The sequence below is a fragment of the Dysidea avara genome, chromosome 6 (genome assembly GCF_963678975.1).
Source record: "Dysidea avara chromosome 6, odDysAvar1.4, whole genome shotgun sequence".
NCBI classification, from domain to species: Eukaryota; Metazoa; Porifera; class Demospongiae; order Dictyoceratida; family Dysideidae; genus Dysidea; species Dysidea avara.
Window position 1 is genome coordinate 19486057 of NC_089277.1, and position 21627 is coordinate 19507683.

The following is a 21627-nucleotide window of genomic DNA, read 5'->3' on the forward strand; positions in this document are numbered from 1 at the left end:
ACGTGAGTGAGGTGAATCCTCAGACACACACTACCACAGATGGGACAGTATTATCCCCACAAGTGGAAAAAGAAAATTTACATCAAATTCAAAAAATAGTTGTCCACGTAAACGTTTATTATCCTCTGACCATTCCAGGCAGATCCTCGCTAATAATATTCTCCTTAAAGAGGAGCAGCAGTCAATTCAAGTATTTGCCTACAGTTTGATTTGGTCAAGTTCTTTAAGGGATGCTAGTGATGGTGGTAAGTAGTGGCCTAATACACTCATTTCTCTAATGGTTTTATGGTCATAATAGCAGGCAACTCCCATACGCTCACTTGATTGCGATCTCTGGCTCACAGCCTCTATAGTATGTTCACGTTGAGCTGAATCTTCAAAAACATTTAATAATTCATGGATGCAATTACACATGATCTTGAAATTTGGCTCATTTGCAGTACTGCTTGATCCGCTAAAATATTTCAAAATCTTGTTGTTCAAATGTTTGACATAATATTTACGGCCAATCAAATTTTCACAATACATTTCCTATGGAGAAGCCATATAAGTACAGTGTCCATTACAGCCCTTTCCCGAGCTTGTAATGGAGCCAAACCGTACGTGTCTGTTGTTGACACCTTTGCTATTACCAATAATCATCTGGTTGGCAGAAATGTTAACTCTGTTGAGTAAAAATCCTCTTTACATTTTTAGCTATTTTTCAGGGTTCAGCTCAACGTGAACATACTATAGATGTTACATTAAGTCCAAGGGACAAGTGATATACATGTAAAACTATACTATGGCCAAGAGTGAATAATAAATCGTATTTATTATTCCTGCTAAGACCAACAAATGACTTGAGGTTGGTTTGCTAAAGTCACGTGATCAGTAGCCTTATCCGAACAAATAAAAATGGCGTCTTTAGTAGGGGGACACGTGCACTAATTCAAAAAGGAAAGGAGAGATTACACGACTGATGAACCATAGATGAACTGATCCGGCGGGTTATTTCCCTTCCAGTGTATTTTTAATATATCATCCAGCTGGTTCTGCAGTGCAAACTGAAGGCTATAACTATATAGCGAACATTTAAGCGGAGCGTTTGTGTGCCGGTGCGTTGCTGCCCTACATTAAGTCAGGTAAAATTGAACAGACGGTGATGTTGTATAGTTAATTCTGTGGTGTGTGTATATATCACATTGGGTTGTAGTAATTTAACCGATTTAGCTACGCGCAAAGCAACCACGATGGAGCGCACAATGTGGGCGTGGCACGACCTGAAGAGAGCGACCTAAAAAATTATAGTTTTTAGGCCGCTCTCTATAACCAGGACTCAACCTTATTGCTACTATCGTTAACTACGCAGCCTAGGTCCAGTCATGGATTTTTTCTCCTTTCTGCAACTTTTCAAACACACCTTATGTAGCTGAAGTCTTTGAGCAGGCTGTAGGACCAGGCGTCCTACAGACCTTCAGCGCTTGTGTTGTAAAGCATTAATAAATAAACTACTAGTGGTGCTAAGATGCGGGATCAGTTTTCACTACCGCTAATGCACCTAACAATATTATCCCCCACCTACCTCCTCCCGGGCGTAGTGGGGGAAATGGTGGGGATTTGACTTTGAAAAATCAAAATCTCCACCCATGGGGGAATGACTAGTGGTCAAATCTCCATGTAGTATGGCTGTAAGGCACTTTAGGAAACAGGTCAGTTCTTAGCTTGCAAGATAAAACAAACGCCTAAAATGTCGGGCGGTCTGAAATGCCCCCGAGTTTCAGATCAAATCAGGTCAAAGTCCCCTAGTAAGCCCGGGAGGGAGGTAGTGAGGCTGAGGTGCATAAGACCCAGCTAGCCGGCATGGAGAGTAGTAGATTCATATTATTGTACCTAATGTATTGTGTTTATGTGATTCCTGAACATACCAGCAGGGCTGACTGCTCAGTAAACAATAATAATAATAATTGTCAATTATAGCTTAAACTCTGTGTATTGGCATGAATTAGCTATGTCACCAACTGTATTTTCATTAACAGAAATATTTGTGGGACAACTTTCCAAGGCAATTTTCAAGGCCACCATAAGCAGTTTGAGTTACATCACTATGGGAAGCTGAGGCAATCCTTAACACTTGGCTCCATGCTTGGTTGCACAATTGCACATCATAGGGTTTATGATTGCATGACCAATGTCCTCGATACTGCTGTGTGCATGCCAATGTGGCAAGCATAGTCAATGTTGCCTTACAATCAAGACTGCTTCAGTGATGGAAGACAATCAGTAGGACGATTAATAATGTGTCAATCATGTTATCAACCTCATATGTTTAGCTAGACAGTATAGCTAGTATAACTGTCTACCTAAAATTGTAAATATTGAGGTCAAAGTATTTATTACAAACAGCTGTATTAACAAAATGTTTTATAAACAAAACAAACATAGTATCTGTATAAGATAATTCTACTTTACCAATTAGTCACTGGAAGGTAAACACACAGATGGCAGAGGTGTTTAGCTATCTCCAGAATCTTTTAATTAATAAAAGTCCTTAAGTACGGCCCAGGACATGCGCCAATTAGAAAATTAATCACAGCATGATTTGATCCAAAGCCGGCCAAGTTCCACATTCTGGTCATCATAAGGACAAAATTTTCTGACCTCATTAGTCATTAAGGAGGTGTGGTTGTGTTACTTTGAACACAATAGACATATGTAGGGATTTTTATAATGGCCAGTTTAGACAGGTGACCTCTTAATTCAATGACCTGATTAGACAAGGTCTCACTGTAGTTACTACTGTAGGGTAGCCGAGTAGCTACTAGCTGTAGTAAAGAAAGATGAGGCAACTTTCCTTGAATTGCACACATGTGTAACTTGTTGTACTCTGAAGCTATTCAGTTGAAAGCTGGTAATTAAATTTATGGTTGTGTACAAGATTTACATGGAAAGAATATCAGTTCATGTTTCTATACAATGTTCCATTGCTTACACAGGTCACTTTGATGTGAGTGTTAATAACCCATTTCAATAACCCATTTAAAATATTATCTTCCTTTATTATGGTTTCTGTAGTTCACAGGTGGTCACATACATACATACATACAATATTTCCTCACTTTGGCTGGAGCAGTGGAGTAAGGTTCCTGTTTCAAAGTAACATAACTCACGTGATATGTGTCTGGATTTGCGAAAAGGTGTCTACCACACACATCCAACCAACTTTGATGATTCACAACTTCAGATTGGAAAAAATGTTATTGATCTTAAATTTCATCAGTGGTGCGCACCAACATGGCTTAATGGATGGAGAAGATTTCAGGTTTATGTGTTACTTGAACAGTGAACACTTAGTTATGGTCTCTAAAGTTCACAGAATTAGATGTGTGTGGAAGACCCATTTTTGGAAATCTGGTCACATATCCTGTTGAAAATAATGTTATGTCCTGTTTTTAATCCTCACCTGGTACAGGTGTTGGCCAACATTTAATAATATCTTAAACCAATTTATTGTTCTCATCTAATGTTGTTCATGTGCTGTTTTTTCGAAATCGTCCTGGGAATAGTGTGTGCATGCGTGCATACGTACATGTATGCGTACGTGCATGTGGTGACCCCTGGGTACAGCATGTACGGATATTAGTAATGATGATTATGACAATTACTGTATGCCAAGCCACCTGATGGTATCACTTGACACATGCTAACTGTTGCTCCTGTCTGTGGAAGTTCTCATAGTGCAGTAGATAACATCTCAAGTTTACACTTATGACAGAAAGAGCTTGTTGGGCTTGTCGGCATATATTGCTTATGGAATTACAATGAGTACTTTGGTTTTTGTGAGGCTGCACCATGACCTAGGTGTGCCATTACTGTTATCTTTTCATGTGATCCATAATCAGGCTGTGCAGAAGAGTAGGAGGTGTGCGTATGTGCATGCGCAAGTATACATGGATAGCATAGAGCACAGGTCTGGTAACCAAAGAGTTCCATGTTTGATTCCCAGTTGTTATCAGTTGTTGTTTCTTCTTTACTCACATTGCTCCAGTCTACCCAGCTGTTTAAATGCAGATCTGCTGACCTGGTGTTAATTAGGGAAGCAGCCCACCCAGCAGTAACATCAACGGGTACCTTGTTCAGCTAATAAAAACTTTACATACATACTGTATCTCACAGCAGGTGAAAGTCATGGCGGGACTTTAAGTGCCCTCACCTTTATCTGTGGGACATGGTAAGGAGCTATGTACAATGAGTTTCCACTGATTGCTCTATCAGGGAGTATCGATCCGGTTACTTTCATAGAATTAAGCTCCATAGTTTGAAACATCTACCTAATATGCTAGCGTTATGCTTAGAGTTATACCGATTCCCACTTTTTAGGGAAAACCGATATCTGATATATTTTTACCCTGTTTTACCGATAGTTAACCGATACCCGCCGGATTGTAGGTCTCTACAATTATACTTGTGCTCATTCCATTAAAAGTAGAGCTAGTAAAGCCAATTCTGTGAAATTATGTGTATGTTAGATACCCACTGGAGGTTTTTTAGTAGGGTTGACAACCCGAGGGCGCGGTTTGGGTCACCGAGGCGTGGCATTAATTAGTGACCGAGGCGCAGCCGAGGTCACTAATTAATGCCCGCCGAGGTGCCAAACCAAGCACGAGGGTTTCAACCTACTAAAAACCGACAGTGGGTATCTAACCTATTTAGAAAGCAGCTCGTTACCAGCACTGACAAAAGAAGCATAGAGTCACGCTAGGTAAGGTCCTTTACAGCGTGTTCGCGTGTGCCGCGGTTTAGTGGCCAGGTTAGTGTTGTTTTAGCAGCTGTTATTTAGTTCCAAGGCTTCTTTACTAGCTAATACAAGCTGGCGACGAAGCGACACTTTATTACAACTGGCCACGAAGCGACAAGCTTTATAACAACTGGCCACGAAACGACAAGCTTTATTACAACTGGCCACGAAGCGACAAGTTTTATAACAACTGGCCACGAAGTGACAAGCTTTATAACAGCTGGCCATGAAGCGACAAATGTTACAAACAGGTGCAATAACACAGCTGAATTGTGTTGATGGTCTAATGGCGACAGTGCTGACAAGCACAAGAACGCAAACATGCTTGCTGTAAACTCGCAACACCAGTAGTTTCACTGATGGCTAGCTAGTTGTGATGTGGAACGTTGTTGGGGTAGCTGTAATATGCATCAAGCAGCTGGCTCAGTCGGTTTGACAGCTAGCTTGGTCAAGTGCTGGTATGGCTGATGAAGGTAAAAACCCAAATCTCACTTAACTATACAACCACTAATTAGATCAGTGACATAGAAAACTCTTTGAAGTGTTGTTGAATTTACCACAACAGTCTCACGTGACAACAGGTCTCTAAATGAAACTTAGAGCCCTAACCTCAGGTCTCTAAGTGGTAATAATAACCTCATTAACTGTGTCAACATCAAAGAGAATCATTCATGCTGCTTTCTAAACACTCAAAGTTGCTAGTCAGACAAGTGGGCTAGGGCCTGAACCATCACTGTTTATCTTTGCGGTTACCACAAAACATAAACAAATTACCCAAGTACATACCAGAGCCTTTGACACTAGCCCTCCAGTGGTACTGCAGCTGCTGAAGCTGAATAGACTAATAATCTGCTGGCCACAGCCCATTACAACCGATTTCCGATTATGGTAAAAACAGCTAATTATCGGCTTCTACCGATTACCGATCCGATTATCAGTACAACTCTAGTTATGCTGGCATAGCTCTCCAGCCTATTATGCTTTTTGTTATGCTGGCATATTTGACACAGGCCTAATAGTACCTGACTAGTGTGCAGGTATCCCAATGCTGGTTCACCGGGTAGACATTACCATGCTAAGGTCACCGAAGGCTTTGCTTTTTGTGTGTGCATAGTGTGTAGTATGTCTGTCCGTGTAGGTTCCAGGTTCGATCCCCTGAATGCCAAGTTGCTGTTGTTGCTTCATTCAGTAAGAAACTTTATACCCAGTCTACCAGCTGTATAATTTTATTGTGGAGCTCACCCAGCTGCAACATCAATGTGTACCTGGTGTTGTCTGGGGAAGCAAATGCCCAACTGTTCTAGCCATGTTGGGATCATTGGTTTCGTGTATTCTCTCTGAGAGACCTTTGTAGTCCTCCTGTGGTCCTGTCCCAGGAGGGTTTCCTGCACAAGAGTTGAGTGTCTGAGTAGTGCACAGGCATGGTTAGCTCAGCAGAAATGATTGCATTATGCATGGATTTTTGCTTTGTGTATATATACATAGTTACAGGTGTGCAGTGTGTAGTTATGTTGTGTAGTTTTGTGATGTATGCTTGTGCTTGAGCATTAGCCTAGAGCACTAGTCTGCTAGTATGGCATTGCTTAGCTGTTTCTGCTCTGGACAAGAAACTTTGCATCCTCTATATAATTATAAACCTGGTAGTAAATAGAAAAGGCAAAAATTATTATGTCCATTACTTACTTAATGTGTAAGGTTTGGATGAGTGCACAGTCAGTGTGGCACTAATACTGTCTACACAAGGGCAATGTTTACCTCAATGGCTGTGTACTTATGTGATGTACGAGTACTCCTGACCACAAAGGCATGTTTGCAACCATATAGCGGGATTTTTTTACCGCAAAGACTTTATTTTCGCAAACCAGTGGCTGCTGCGGTAATTAAATTCGTGCTTTTTTATCTTGTGTATTTACAAATTTTCGTGTCTTCTTGCCCTGTAACTCGATACGTATTATTATGCCACCACAAAGCGAAAACAAATTGCGAGAGAGCGCCCACTACTGTTGGGTCGTCACGCAGTGGTACACATACCCACAACTGCCACAAGTAAGTTCCTCACCAATGATAAGAGTCCAAAATATCTTTATAAACATATATAACTGCTTAGCGACGCTTCCATCTCCTTTTGCAATGCGTTTCCAGTAATTGAAATAATAAAATCAGCAGATTTTATTTTTGCGGATTGCTGCATTCGCGGAATTTGTGTCATACTTTTAAGATTCGTGATAAATTATAGGTAGAGTAAAAACCCTCTATACGGTATGTTATTGTCTCTGGGAAAACCAGGCTTATCACCTATTAAAACTGTTTTGAGAAGTGCCATTTTAAAGTGTTTAGTGTGTTGTAGCTCGATATCAGTTGAAGCTACGTGTATCAAATTTTCAAACATTCCTTACCTTCCTAAACATCCACTAGCCAATAGCTAAAATTCCTACCAATATAGATAGTTTTTAACTGGTAGACAAGCTCGAATAGAGGTAGAAAGGAGGGGGTGGAAAAGACGGCAAGAGGTTATTTATAAAAAGCGGAATGTGTAGGGATGAATTAGGCCAAGTTATGCAGGTCTCAAAACTGGCTAAAATGAAAAGAAATTTACAGCACAGGCCTTTACTTTCAACGCCACTGAGCTGTAGACCCACAAACAGCGATCCACAGGTTGGCCAGAGCCCCATTAAATCCCCAGACCACTTGTATGGACTTGGAAAAAGCAACCAGCAAAAGCCATCAAGCTAACTGATTTTGACAGTGAATTTTGATAGTGTATTCATGTAGCTTTGTGTTTACAGTAAAAAATGACCCTGTTGTCATGACTGGTTTTCCCAGATCCAGTCGCATAATTATGTAATTAAGTAATAAAATTCTACAAATTGCATACATGTCCATTGAAAGTTTATACTTATGCCATATCTCAACCCAAAGCAGTATTACAAGTCTGTGACATCTTTAACACTTGCAGCATCGTACCACAGTATACACTGTATAATGACATTTAGTTGTATTCTGTATGCTACATGCATATTTGTACAATAGTTTATAAGTTATCAGTGGTTACATAATTAAGTGTTTGTCTTCTTTAGGAGGACTCAGTAATGGCATCTCCTTCATTGCATTTAGCTGTTTATGTGGTCGGGTTTAGTGGTCATTCCTCTAAGAATTATGTTGGCTGTGGAAAATCCTGTCTTTGTCGTCAATTCATGTACAATGAATATTCAGAGGAGCCTTGTTCTACCTTGTTACAAGCAGAGTTTGATGGGTGTGTCATCAACCGACAACATGTGATTTACTGGGGACAAAAAGAAGCAACGTACACCAGTGAAAAAGATAAACAACTCACAGTCAACTTTGACGTTTTTGAGCACACTTTGTTATATCAAGATGATACGGGCTTACCATTCAAGGGTGAGAAATACGAAAAGCACATCTTCACACCACTGAAAACATTCCTGAACAAATATCATTTTAAATCTCGTGAAGAAATTCTTTACCCTGAAGAGTATTCAGCCAAAAGATTTGCATACATAATGAACTTACAAGTGGCATATCTGTATGTTGTGGATGTTTCTCAGTCATGTCCTGTATTTGTGGAGCAACTGCAGCTAATGGAAACATTGATAAGTTCTATCAAGAAGAGTAAACACCACTGTGTTGTTCTGGCTAGCAAGTTTGATTTTCATTGCAAGGAAAATTATAAAAAATTGGAGTCTTGTGCTAGCAAATTGAAGGTGGACGTCATCCAGAGCAGTTCCAGGTACAACACCAATATTGATACAACATTCAAGTACTTGGCAGTAAAGTCTTTACAGTTGAAGAAGAAGCACATCACTGTCAATGTACTGTCACATGCTGAGTGTGCTGTTGAAAAACGAAAGCAATCAAGTATAGAGTAAGTATAACAAATGTAATGTGCATCTAAAGCTGTATTGTGTGTTGTAATGTAACAATACAATCCAAATTCGTTTAAAAGGCTTGCATTTATTCTGTGGTATAAAATCCCACCGATATTGTTCTAATGCTATATGACTAGTAACAGGTTCAGTGTAAGGACCATTAACTATGTACCGTTTGCTGCAAAGTATAGATTGATGCATTCTGATAGAATAGATCATAAATATGATCATTCTAATTGAACAGTCATTGTGTTGTTGCTGTCTGAAACCAGTTTAACCCTGGTCAGATATACAAAATTATCATCTGACCTGATATTTATTGTTTCCACTAGCTCTTGAGTAATGAGCAACTGAACCAAATTAAATTAACAATTCATCTCTAGAATATGTTTTTAAAATAGTTATTTTTGCCAGTGCACCAAGGAGAGAAGGCTCTCCTGAGATTCTAAAACAGCACTAGACAAACAAATAATATAATTCTTGTCCATCAAACCATGCATTCAGCAATCAGCCTTTAAACAGTTATCCTATTATATTTATCCGACAATTTTTTCACTTTTGCGTTAATTTCATTACCACTAGTAGACACTGAGTAACAACTTCAGCTTTACAATAATTTATTCGTGGAATTAAAAACATGTGTACAGTGAAACCTGGCCACCTCAATAATAAGGCCACCTTGTTCTAGTGGCCAGGTCCAGAAAGCCCAGATGTATCTTCCATATTATTCCATTGATTTAATTTTCGTTAATAGGGCCACCTCATTAATAAGGCCAGTGGCCACATACAAGCTGGTAAAACTAACACAATATTCCCTTAATAAAGGGGCCAGCTGAATGGACAGTCAACGCATCACTGCAAAAGTTGCTGCTTCCCAAAAGCTATGCCAATAGTTTTAGCAATGTACTTCATGCTTTTACGTAGCAGCCATTATGCCTCATAATCCTATCTGTGCATTATAATGAAACCTATAGTATACGTATATAGCTGTTACAGCTACTATAGCCAGGTGTTAATTTATTGAAAACCTTGATAATAAGACCACTTTGTTTATGGCCGGATTAACGAGGCTTTCATTAATAAGGCCACTTCACTAATAGGGCCACTTATTGTGGGTCCCAAAGGTGGCCCTATTAATGAGGTTTCACTGTATCATCGTATTACTTGTTGTACTCTAGTGATGCTGATGCACAAAAGCAAGTGAATATTCATGAGATACCACATGTCAGTGTAGCTGAACAACCACTAAAGTGGTCAATGTTCTCACGAAGAGACACAACCACTCCTTCAGATGTCACCACTGCCTGTAATGATCCATCTCTTCTGTTAGATGAATATACATCGTCTGATTCCTTTGATAGCATTGATGATGATGAGACTTATGAAGAAATGGAGAATACCATAGTGGTTGCTAAGAGCTCAAGATCTATCTCAGACTCAACAATTGAGCTGAAAATTTCTGCCAACGATGATTGTACCAAACCACCAAACACTGTTAACACCTTTGGTTCTTCACAGGGCCTTGCTTCAACCCCACGATCTTCCACAGTTCGTATGCCTTTGCCAAAATTACCATTTGAGTCAGATGGTAGCATTATACCACAGGGAAATTCTAAAAATCCCATGCTGAACAAAGATATTAGTGCTGTATCAAGCTTAAGAGTATCTGAGTCAGTCCAAAAAGGCCCAACAATTTTACCATGTCCTAACAGAAAATCAAATGCATTATCTTCAACTCCAGAAGAAAAGAAAAATGATGAAGGGGACAATTACATAAACATAAATCCACAAACACATGAAACTGAAAACTATGACACTTCAGACAATGCCTATGAAGAGATTGATTCCGCAGATGAAGATTACGTTGTGCAGTCACCATTATCACCTATTGATCCTGAGAACAAGGCGACTGCAACCGCTGAATACTTACAAATTTTCACTGCACCTAAAAGAGGTACACATTATTATGAGGATGTTGATTTTGATTTTTCTGGTGCTAGTTCTAATGTTTCATTACCTCCACGTGCCACAGCCTTACCAAAAACTCACACAGATTCTCCTAACAAGAAAGATAAAATGTCATCTGGATTTACTGCTAATATGCCCAAAACCAAACAAGTGATGTCAGGTTTACATGAGGTCAAACAGTCTCAACATGAGGAAATTGGTGCTGATTCTTTGGGTGATAACGTGAAGGTTTTGTTAACTCCAAGTGGTAAAACTGCCTCACATACCCACACAATGTCTGCTGGCAAGGACGTACCTGATGATGCTGCGTATCAGCTTGATGGTAAACAAATCCCTGCACTTCAGTCAATCTATGATGATACCATTTCACTTACAAGTAGTGTCAATTCATCATCCAAACTGAAACATAGTCTTGCTACAATGCAATCTAAACCAGATATGAACAGCAGTGTTACCATACAACCAATTTACTGCAATGTATCAGTTAATAGAAAGTCTGTATGCCCTCCATCACCCATTGCTAATGTTAAAATGTACAAAGTAAAGCCATTTACACCAGACATTGACCAACTGTCAGACACAGATTCTGAAGTGTACTCCTATGACTATGCATACCATAGAAACTTGAGATTGAGGAAACACGGTAAGGAGTGTGACGGTGTTCCTCCGAGAAATATTATAAGGCCGGGCTATACTGCATCATCTGATTATGTTAACATAACCACACAGCATGACTATGTTAATTTTAAAACCATAGAGAACAGCTCAACTGTTTCGCCACCCCGAAGTTGTTCCACTGGTAAATCAAGTGCCAAATCAGGTAAGGAAACTGCAGTGAAGCCAATTCTCAAACAACCAGCAAATGTAAGGCCTACATTACCACACAGAAACATTCCAAGACAGGGATATTACCTGAGTGGTCCATCGGCTGTACCTCCCAATCATAGTAGTCTTTGATGCACATGTGATTAGTTTTGTTATTAATAAGCTTCCTTTTGTGTCTCAGTGACTTTTTGTTTCCCGAATTTATAACAAAATGTATTGATTGGAATAATAGTATGTATATTATTTTATGTATGTTGTGATTTTTGTGTAATAATATATATAATACAGTAGTTACATGCATAATTATTGTATCAAACAGTGCAGTCATGTTGTTTAGCTCTAAAGTGACATGTGCCGCTAAAAAGCAGCGCCTAAAAACCATCATGGAAGTATCATATGTAGCGCCTGAAAATCACCTTTAGGAATAGTTTTACCCCATTCAGCATCAACTACAGCATTTAAAATGGTGGTCATACAATGCGTCATTTAAACTCTAGCTGTGCAACTGTGGTCAGGCTGGCAGACCAAAAGTCAAGTTTGAGACTTTTTATTTAAAAATTATTGTTGTGCAGACCTCAAAAAGAGTATGGTGCACAAAAAGGGGTACAGTTACTAGCTACTGTCAATTAAATTACAAAGAAAATGATTATTATTTTAAAGACTACTGTACAACAGGAAATTTGATGAAAGGAAAACTTACAATTAATCACAGATCTACATAAACACTGACTTTTGAGGTGCTTATTGACATTTGACAAATGTAACCGATTCGTCTTTCTTTAGGCAAATTTCCTGTTACATGGTATACACATTGATATACTATTAAACAGTTGCTAGTCCAGCTAGACTATGCTTGAATTGGTCAATCTCTGTTAAATCAATCACGTATTGGGGTAAGGAATTCCAAATGTTTACCACAGAGAAAAAATGAAATTTATAACAGTAGCTAAATTCTAGTCATTGGGGTTAAATGTGTCGTGGCCACTGGTGTGATGAATGTTAGGGTAGGTCTTATGAATTTTGTAGGTATAAGAGTGGTTAGTAAAACTGTTCTGTAAAGGTACTTTTTGCCCCTGTAGATGTTTCTAGAGTGCTTTTTAGAGCCTACATTATCTATGTTTAGAAGCAGCATTGAAGCAGCATTGTAGCGACGCCACTCAAGGGGTGTTCTCTACTAAAATAGCTACGGTACCATTTGATTTTATCATCAAGACCCCCCAGTGGTATAGCACTGATCTTGGTGCTGATGTACCTACTTTGGTGCTACCTGCCGCTTCATAAAAGTAGAATCGTCTGACTATGTCACTGTGTCATCTGGAGTACCTCAGGGTACAGTGCTGGGTCCGCTGATGTTCTTGATTTATATCAATGATATTACAGAAAATATTTTAGATGATTGTTTATTGTATCATGCTACTAAAAAAGAACAAGATTATCCTACTCCAACAGGATTTAGACGCTCTTTCCCAATGGGCAGTATTTGGCAGATGAGGTTCAATCTTAGTAAATGCACTTATGAGATGTACAAGGTCCCAGAATCCTATGATTGCAAATTACTCCGTTCATGGATCCATTTATACCTTGGAGTTACGCTAGATGATCACCTCTCATGGTCCACCCATGTTACAAATGTTGTTAACAAGGCTACAAGGGTGTTGAACTTTATTACATGTAAAAGTCATCTTAGCCATAGATCGTATATACGATCTATGTCTTAGCAAGTGTTCATCACATGTCAAGGCATCTGCTTATCAGTATGCAAGCGTTGTCTGGGACCCACACTATCAGACTCAGATATCAATTTTAGAGAAAGTTCAGAGGAGTGCAGCTAGATGTGTTCTATCTGACTATAGTTATCACAATAGTGTTAGTGCCATGCTGTAGTGAAGAGAAGGAAGCAACAGAGGTTTAATTTGTCCTATTAAATAATCCATGGAGAAATTGGCTTGTCCTTACCAGAATAGCTACATTCGTTTCACCACTAGACACACCGGCTAGACATCATCACCTGTTTCACTTGATTGTGCCACCAACAAACACCACCACCTACATGACAAGTTACTTTCCAAGAACTGCCACCGCAACTAATTGAACTGATTCGTGAACACTTTAGCTACATTTTCAAACTTGACTGTACAGTACTTATAATTAAATTTATAATTGTGTTTGGGCTTAATCAGCTAGGTACGCGCTGTAGGTAGATCTGCGACCGCGGTCAAAGTCTTGACCCTGCCTAAATTTCACTTTGACCTGTGACTAAGAACCTTTTTCGACTTTTGATTGGTGACTTAGTGACGATATTTCAGCACTTTTCGATTAAGGGTTAGAAGCTTTTACCCTTGACCGTTGATTGGCTGTACCACCAACAAACACCACCACCTACAGCCCTGACAGGGCAATTGGAAACAGTGGAAATGGAAAGTGGAAATGGAAAACGTAAATGATCAAATCATCATATAAATGTATCCTAGAGTGAAACCCTTGTTTAGTGGCCACTTCTTAAAGACCACCTCTTTACAGAGACCACTTTATAATTATATCTCCATGACATACTGACCACTTCATGGTCACCTTTTATAAAGATCACCTCTTTGCAAAGACCACCCCTTCACATTGCAATAATAGCTAGGCTCCAAACATCATATGTCAGACCGCTTTATCAAAACAGGCAAAAGACTATATAGACTCTTTGTTGATACAGTAGAGCCCTACATGACAAGCTACTTTCCAAGAACCATCCTGGAATGGAATTCACTGCCACCGCACCTAATTGAACTGAACACTCTAGCTACATTTTCAAACTTGATTGAACAGCACTTATAATTTGTGATTGTTTGGGCTTAATCAGCTTTGCTGTCTGCCCTTTTCCCCCAAATAATAATAATTGGCACGATTTTGGTGGCCTTGACCTTTGACTTAGAATTTGACCGCGGTTGCAGATCTACCTACAGCGAGTGCCTGTGTGTCAACCCCTTGTCCTCCAGAGCCCCTTGTCAGGGCACTTATCAATTGGAACGGAAATTACGTAGATTCTTGGAAATTATACTGGTGGATTAGGCACCTCCCTGCACTTAGAGTAAATGGTCATTCAACGGACACCATCACATGGACATCGTTATATCAGCCGGACCAGGCTACATTTGAAACTGCACTGATTTGAAGTACTTGCATTGCTTGTTCTTGCATAAAAATTATAGGAGCATAGCACAACCAATGTGGATTAGAGAGCTGCACTTTATTTATTTATTTATGATTACTGGGCAGTCAGCACAGCTGGTGTGCCCAGGAAAAAAAGGGAATCACAGTATTAAGTACAATTATATACTAACTAATGTGGTATTGATTGTTTGTAAAGTGTGATATCAAGTTAGTTGCAAACTCATCATAGTTTGTCATCTCTATAATAAATACAGGCAGTTCATTCCATTCTTTGATTGATCTTGAGTAAAATGATTGTTGATAAGATGTTGTTGATGGTTTGGGTAGGATAAAATGCAAGGGATGATAGTGTCTTGTTTGTCTCTCTACGGATTGACAATATGGGGAAATTGATAGGGATATGTCTTGATGGAGGATTTTGTGGAGCAGTTGCAGTCTAGATATCTTTCGTCGTGTCCGTAGGGTAGGCCAGGATAGTTGATTTAATATTTGTGTCACGGAGCTAGTTCTGTTGTAATCACTGATGACCCACCTGGCCGCTCTACGCTGGATTTTTTCCAATTTGTCTACATCAACATTATAACAGGGGTCCCAAACAACTGAGGAAAACTCCATTTGGGGTCTTACCATGGTAAGATATGCTTGTGCTTTTACTTCTCTTGAACAATCACTCAGATTACGCTTTATAAAATTAAAGTATTAGATGCTTTCTTTGTTATGTTTGATATGTGCGACGACCATGACAATGTCTTATTCAACGTGATCCCCAGGTAGAGATGCTGGTCAGTTTCTTTTAGGAAAGAATTATTAAGTGTATAGTGACGAACTATTGGTGTTAGGGATCTGCTACATCGAATTAGTGCACATTTTGTAACATTTAGTCTAAGCTACCATATTTTGACCCAATGTGAAATTTGATCTAGGTCTTGTTGGAGAATGATGGTGTCTTCTGGAGAGTTAATAACTCTGTACAAAAGACAGTCGTCTGCAAATATTCGTAAAGGCGACTTTATGTTGGTGGTGATGTCATTTATGTACAACAGGAACATAAGAGGACCGAGGACTGTGCCCTGAGGGACACCAGATGTTACAGTTACTGAGCTAGATGTTATACCATCAAGAAGGATTTGCTGGGTGCGGTTGGAAAGCCATGCCTTAATCCAGTTATAAGTGTCATTCTGAATTCCATAAAAATGAAGTTTGGTAAGGAGTCGTTGATGGGGAACAGTATCGAAAGCTTTAGCAAAGTCGAGAAGGATTACATCAACTTGCTTCCGGTGATCGAGGGCATATGATATGTCTTCTGTTAGTGTTAGTAACTGGGTGACACAGGAATGATTTGCTCGGAACCCATGTTGATTCTCTATGAGAATATTGTTGCTGTTTAAGTGTTGTGATATATGATGTGCTCAAGGACTTTGGAGCAAATAGATGTCAGAGAGATGGGCCTATAGTTAGAAGCATCATCACATCTTCCTTTTTTGTGAACTGGACATATGTTAGCTGTAAGCCAGTCTTTAGGTAAAGTACCGATTGTGAATGATTTGGTGAATATCACTTTTAGCACTGGAGAGATTTCTTCGGCACAGTTTTTAAGAATATAGGGAGGAATACGATCAGGACCACTTGCTTTTAATTACTTGAAGATTACAGAGTGCTTGCTGTATTCCATTTAAGGAGAATGTGATATCAGACATGATGGGAAATGAATTTCCAGTATCTGAAGATGTGGCCATTGTTGGAATATTGTTGATATCTTCATGAGTAAAAACTGACTTAAACTGTTTGTTGAGTGCTTCAGCCTTGCTTAAGGTATCTGTGTGGGGAACCCATCAATCATGATTGTGGAGATTGCATTAGTGTCTTTTCTTTTTGCTTTTATATACTTCCAGAATTGTCTTTTGTTCCCACCAAAGGAGTTGTCAAATAGTCTTCCATAGTAATTATTGTGGGCATCTTTTAACTTTACATTAATTAAATCCTTCATTCTTTTATAAGCATTCCAGTCATCTTGCCTATTATTCTTCTTAGCAGCATTATATAGACGTTTTCTAGTTTTCATATCCTTTTTAATCTCATGGTTAATCGTTAATCCAAGGTAGACTCTTGTTAGATCAAACTGTTCTATGTGGCACATGTTTGTCTATGCATTCATGAATAATGTCTTTAAATTCCGACCACATTGTATCAACGGATTTGGAAGTTGAGTCACTTTGTAGGCTTCGCAAAATCCTGTAGGTCCCTTTTAATATTGGTGAGATCACATCTATGGTATAATGCTACCTTGTGTGGAGGCTTGTGTATGGCTGATTTATGTGTTACTGAGAGTTGAAACTGAATAACATCATGAATTCATGATCAGAGATTCCTGGAACTACATTTAAATTGTTATTGTTAGATAAGACCAAGTCTAATATGTTGTTCTGGCGGGTGGGTTCAGTGACATACTGCTCTAAACTAGCATCATTCATGGTCTCAAGAAATACACTATTAAGTTCACTGCCATAAGTTGGATTAGGGTTTGGTAGACCATAACCATCTGACCACACAATACTAGGAAAATTAAAGTCGCCCATAAGTAAAATTGATGGTATGTTGAGTGACTTTTCTACTAATTTGTTTAGAGATATCTGAAGTTGTAAAATAGGATTTAAATTGTTGTCAGGTGAACGATAATATGAACAAACATAGATAGGTAGTGTGTTAGGAATTGATACCTTTGCACTTTTCGAGGCCTTCCGGACCATCAGTTAATGGAGGAGTGATGCATATGCCGGACAACAAAGGAATTACTTCCGCATTGCAAAGAAACGTTATCCTTTTAGCTACTACATGTCAGTCTATGCACATCATTCTATGTAGTCACCTCCTGTGGTTAGTAACGAGTAGTCAGCCCCTCCCTCCCTCTTTAATGCAGTCATAAAGGCGCCAAGTACCTAACCTTCAATGCACGGACTATAGCCAGCTATAAAGTGCACAAATTCCAGTGCATAGCTTTGGTAAATGGTATCCTGTACCAAAAACAGCCCAGCTGTAAAAAACAGGCGAGGCCAAGAATGCACAAGTACATGTTCATGGAGTAACCAAAAGACATGATATCAAAATCTGTCCAAGAAAGCATTTGTGACCGGATTTCATATAACAAGGCTTCCACACACACAAAATCAAACTTACGATTTTACCAGAAATGGATTGCTGGTCTAATACACTATCATATTTCACACTGTACTTCCTTCAGCACTGGCAAGTCTGGTTTCTGTAGCAGCTTTCTTCCGACCCTGTCAAAGCCACGAGTGTGAGATTGGCACCATTAAATGGCCATGGCTTTGTGATAATGGTGTGTAGTGAGCTGGGACTTCACAGAGAGCTCACTAATAGTGTTCTCAGTCAATTTGGAGTAATTTGAGGGCCATGGAGAGCCCAAACTTGGCCTCTGGATTCCAATCGTCTTCTTACTCCATTTTATACCCGTATATTAAGACCACTGTCCACCCCCACCCTCCCACCCTATTACTACCATCTGTGATATTATTACCCACTCGAAAAAAGCTGCTCAAAACAGGGCAAATTTTGGGTATCAGAAATGTATACACCCACTCAGTGATAGCTAGTGAACAGATGAACAATTAGTGCAAATTTTGTTTGCACAGCTGTAGGCACTGGGAAGTTATTACACAATGATTCCTTAAAATCGCCATATCTCCTAACAAAGCTTTGTGCGTCGAAGCCTTGTTTTGTCAAATTCAGTCACATTTATAGTATAGGCACTTTTGTGCATTCATTTTCTATATGCTTCACATTATCACATCCAGCTAGCTGTACATGTGTGCTTGCAATATAAACAATACTACTGAGATGATAAGAGATATTACACTGCATTGTTACCAAAATTAATTTAACAAAAAATTTACAATTGGTTTCTACTTGGCCATCTTTTTGCACTGTATATTAAAATAAAAAGATGGCCAAGTAGAAACCAATTGTAAATTTTTAGTTAAATTAATTTTGGTAACAATGCAGTGTAATATCTCTTATCATCTCAGTAGTATTGTTTATATTGCAAGCACACATGTACAGCTAGCTGGATGTGATAATGTGAAGCATATAGAAAATGAATGCACAAAAGTGCCTATACTGTAAATGCTTTCTTGGCCAGATTTTGATATCATGTCTTTTGGTTACTCCATGAACATGTACTTGTGCATTCTTGGCCTCACCTTTCACAGCTGGGCTGTTTTTGGCACAGGATATCACTACTTTTTGTTGACTAGAGAACATACAGCTAGGTACATACACTGTAAATCCAGAAGTGTGAAGGTCACACTGTTGGTATGACTCCTGCGGTCGCTTAGTGTTCAAATTCCCACAAGGACTCACGTGATATCTCGCGTGATGTTTCACGTAAGATAAGAACCGGTAAAGTCGAGGCTACAGTCTTAACTGTTCTTGCTGAAGCAGTGGGTTGGTGATATAACTAGTGTAGTCGAAATCTGTGCGTGGCAAGTGGAGTCGAAATCTGTGCGTGGCAAGTGGAGCCGAATCAGCTGCGAGTTGTTGCTGAATGTATGCCTCGGAATCAGGACATGAAACCTGACGGCACTGAATGCATCACACTATTCTCCAGCAAATTTCCCGGGTAAGTTCGTGTATAGTTAAGTCATTGTAAACGGCTATATAACTACGTATTTTTAGACAGGAATCTCCCATGCCATAGTAGCTTCCTGGGATTATATACTATGCTTGTGCATGTAGGCCAGAGCAAGGGGGTGTCACTCAGGCTCTTGCTGTAGGTCGATCTGCGACCGCGGTCAAACTCTAAGTCAACGATCAAGGCCACAAAATAGCTCTTACAGTGGGACAAGGGTCAAGACGATACGGAAGATTTGAAACCCACAATTGAAACTATACGTAGCTACTATCAGGTTTACGGAAGTATACGTAACTCACAAAAGGATCTCCAAGAAGATGTTTTATTGGTCCAACAGGAATTTCGCCATAATTATAATGATTTTCTCTCCCAGCTGCTGGTAGCACGCACTAAGAAAGTATCATACTAGGTTACAAGTGCAGGTGCGTATAGGAAAATAGAGAAATAAGTGGAGGTCAAAAGTTCAACAAGAAATGCTCAAGTCACGATGATAAATGCTGCAAGTCAAAGGTCAAGGTGAAAATTGGTCAAGACTGACCGCGGTCGTAGATCTACCTACAGCGTGAGCCGACGTGACACCCCCTTGCCAGAGCCTCGTATAGCTGGCTTGTTCTAGCTGCGTGGGTCAGACCACGAACAAGTTGAACTGAACCCTGAGAAAACAGCTAAAAATGAAAGAGGATATTTTCTCAACATTTCAACCAACCAAGATGGTTGGTGATGACAACAAAGATGTCAAGAGCAAACAAGTGCTTCCACCAACAGTTCAGGAAACTATATCCTATAATGTATGGTGAAAACTTTGGCTATAAATAATGTGTCAGGCATTTGAATGATTAGCGGGTAAGTCAATACTACGAATGAGTTAATATTTTTTAGAACTCAGCTCAATGCGTACATACAGTAGGCCGTAATTACTATGCATCAATTGATTGATGTGATAATAATATAAGCAGATCTGAGACAACCATGGACCCTACTATATAGTAACTGGTCAGATATATAGAGTTATGTATACTCTGATATAATTGTTGAGTGTTGTAGTTTGCCAATAGTCAAAGCTAAATTAACCATTTTAGACAGCTTTTTGTGATGTTGAAGGTGTCAGGCAAACTCCAGTTAGGGGCAGGCAATAAAAGAATATTTTTTAAAGCGGGAGAAGAACATGCTTAGGCCCGCAAGGTACAGGCTTAATCTACTTACCCCAGTAGATGCACCATATTATATATAATGCACATATCAATGTATTGCCCTACTAACCCCCCCTCCCCCTCGGGCATATATAGGGCTATAGTGGGCACAACCGAATGTTAAATGCCCCATGGTAGGACAAACCTATTGTGTCAAATCCCCACCGTTGGCTCCAGTTGCAATGTGGGGGATTTGACAGTGTAGAAAAAATACTTGGGTGTTTAATGAATGATTGTCAAATGCCCCATGGTGAAGCAGCAGTTTCATGTCAATTCGCCTTGTAAAGCCCCACTTACAGGCATTACATCCAAGGGGGGAACACATTGGTAGGTGCATAATGAGTTTACATGTTAAAATTTAGTCTGTCTTGCTTTTTTCATGCTTATAGCAGCTAATGTGCTTATTCTCAAACAACCAGGACTGGAAATATTACAAATTGTCTTCTACTTTTATCTATCAACTATCCAATCACTGCTAGTTTAATTAAAATTTCCTTTGCTGTTGTGTAACTTGTTTACCATTATGCTATAACCATTAGTCCCTCCTAGTTTATATGTCTCCTAGCAACAAAAATTGTTATGTCAACAATGTAGGTGAGAACCACAAAACAAGTCAAGTAATATATTCCAAAATTGGTCATCAACTGCTGCAGTATGCTGAATGCATCTTGAGAATGGCTATGTGGGATGCTCACTTTCACAGTAATCATAATAGTGGAATTAAGTGTTTGTTGACATGTTAGACTGACTATATGATTACATGGTTTTAGTTGCTGTGCCTTACCATACTGTATCCCTTTCTGTATATGCAGGGTGGATACTGATGTTGTGACTGTTGGCGGGTGAATTTATGGTCAATGGACAAATCACGCAAATGGTGAAGAAAAATTAATGTGGTAGCTACCAAGACCCCACTACTATATTATGAACTCTTGGTGGTACTTCATAGCCAAATGCTAGTGTATCTGGCTTCTTGTGCTATTGTAGTTTTTTTTTTTAATTTTATGGGATCATCATAATGTAATTGTTTATTATTACAGTATATTCATGCTATCATTAAAGAGTTTCGGTCTATAATTGTGGGTTACTGAAAGGTGATGCACTGATGCTCGCTTTTTAAGTGAACACTGAAGTTTCACAGGCACTGAAGGGCTGGGGCGGGATTAAAGACGT

At 39.3% G+C, this 21627-nt stretch overlaps 1 protein-coding gene and 2 long non-coding RNA genes across 5 annotated transcripts; 2 read left to right on the forward strand and 1 right to left on the reverse strand.

Annotated features, from left to right (window-relative positions):
• The first annotated feature begins 894 nt into the window (after positions 1-894).
• On the forward strand, positions 895-11747 carry LOC136257443 (uncharacterized). Of its 2 annotated transcripts, none has more exons than XM_066050658.1 (3): positions 895-1124; positions 7855-8660; positions 9843-11747. In XM_066050658.1, exons 2-3 carry the CDS (start codon positions 7867-7869, stop codon positions 11587-11589), a joined length of 2541 nt encoding a protein of 846 aa, XP_065906730.1. In that variant the 5' UTR covers positions 895-1124; positions 7855-7866; the 3' UTR covers positions 11590-11747. The 2 variants fall into 2 exon arrangements, with proteins under 2 accessions (XP_065906730.1, XP_065906731.1); XM_066050659.1 differs by lacking the exon at positions 895-1124 and adding an exon at positions 4607-4741.
• Positions 7581-18994, reverse strand: LOC136257444 (uncharacterized). 2 transcript variants are annotated; one of them, XR_010702003.1, is made up of 3 exons: positions 18911-18994; positions 8168-8629; positions 7581-8060 (listed from the first exon to the last, which is right to left on the reverse strand). It is a non-coding gene; the product is annotated as an uncharacterized lncRNA (long non-coding RNA). The 2 variants fall into 2 exon arrangements; XR_010702001.1 differs by having other exon boundaries at positions 18834-18975.
• Positions 18883-21518, forward strand: LOC136257445 (uncharacterized). Its single transcript, XR_010702004.1, has 2 exons — positions 18883-19252; positions 21267-21518. It is a non-coding gene; the product is annotated as an uncharacterized lncRNA (long non-coding RNA).
• The last annotated feature ends 109 nt before the right edge of the window (positions 21519-21627 follow it).

Coding starts and splice junctions, on each gene's coding strand:
- LOC136257443 (XM_066050658.1), top strand. CDS start 7,867: ATGGCATCTCCTTCATTGCATTTAGCTGTTTATGTGGTCGGGTTTAGT. Junction 8,661..9,842: donor CGAAAGCAATCAAGTATAGA/GTAAGTATAACA, acceptor GTTGTACTCTAG/TGATGCTGATGCACAAAAGC.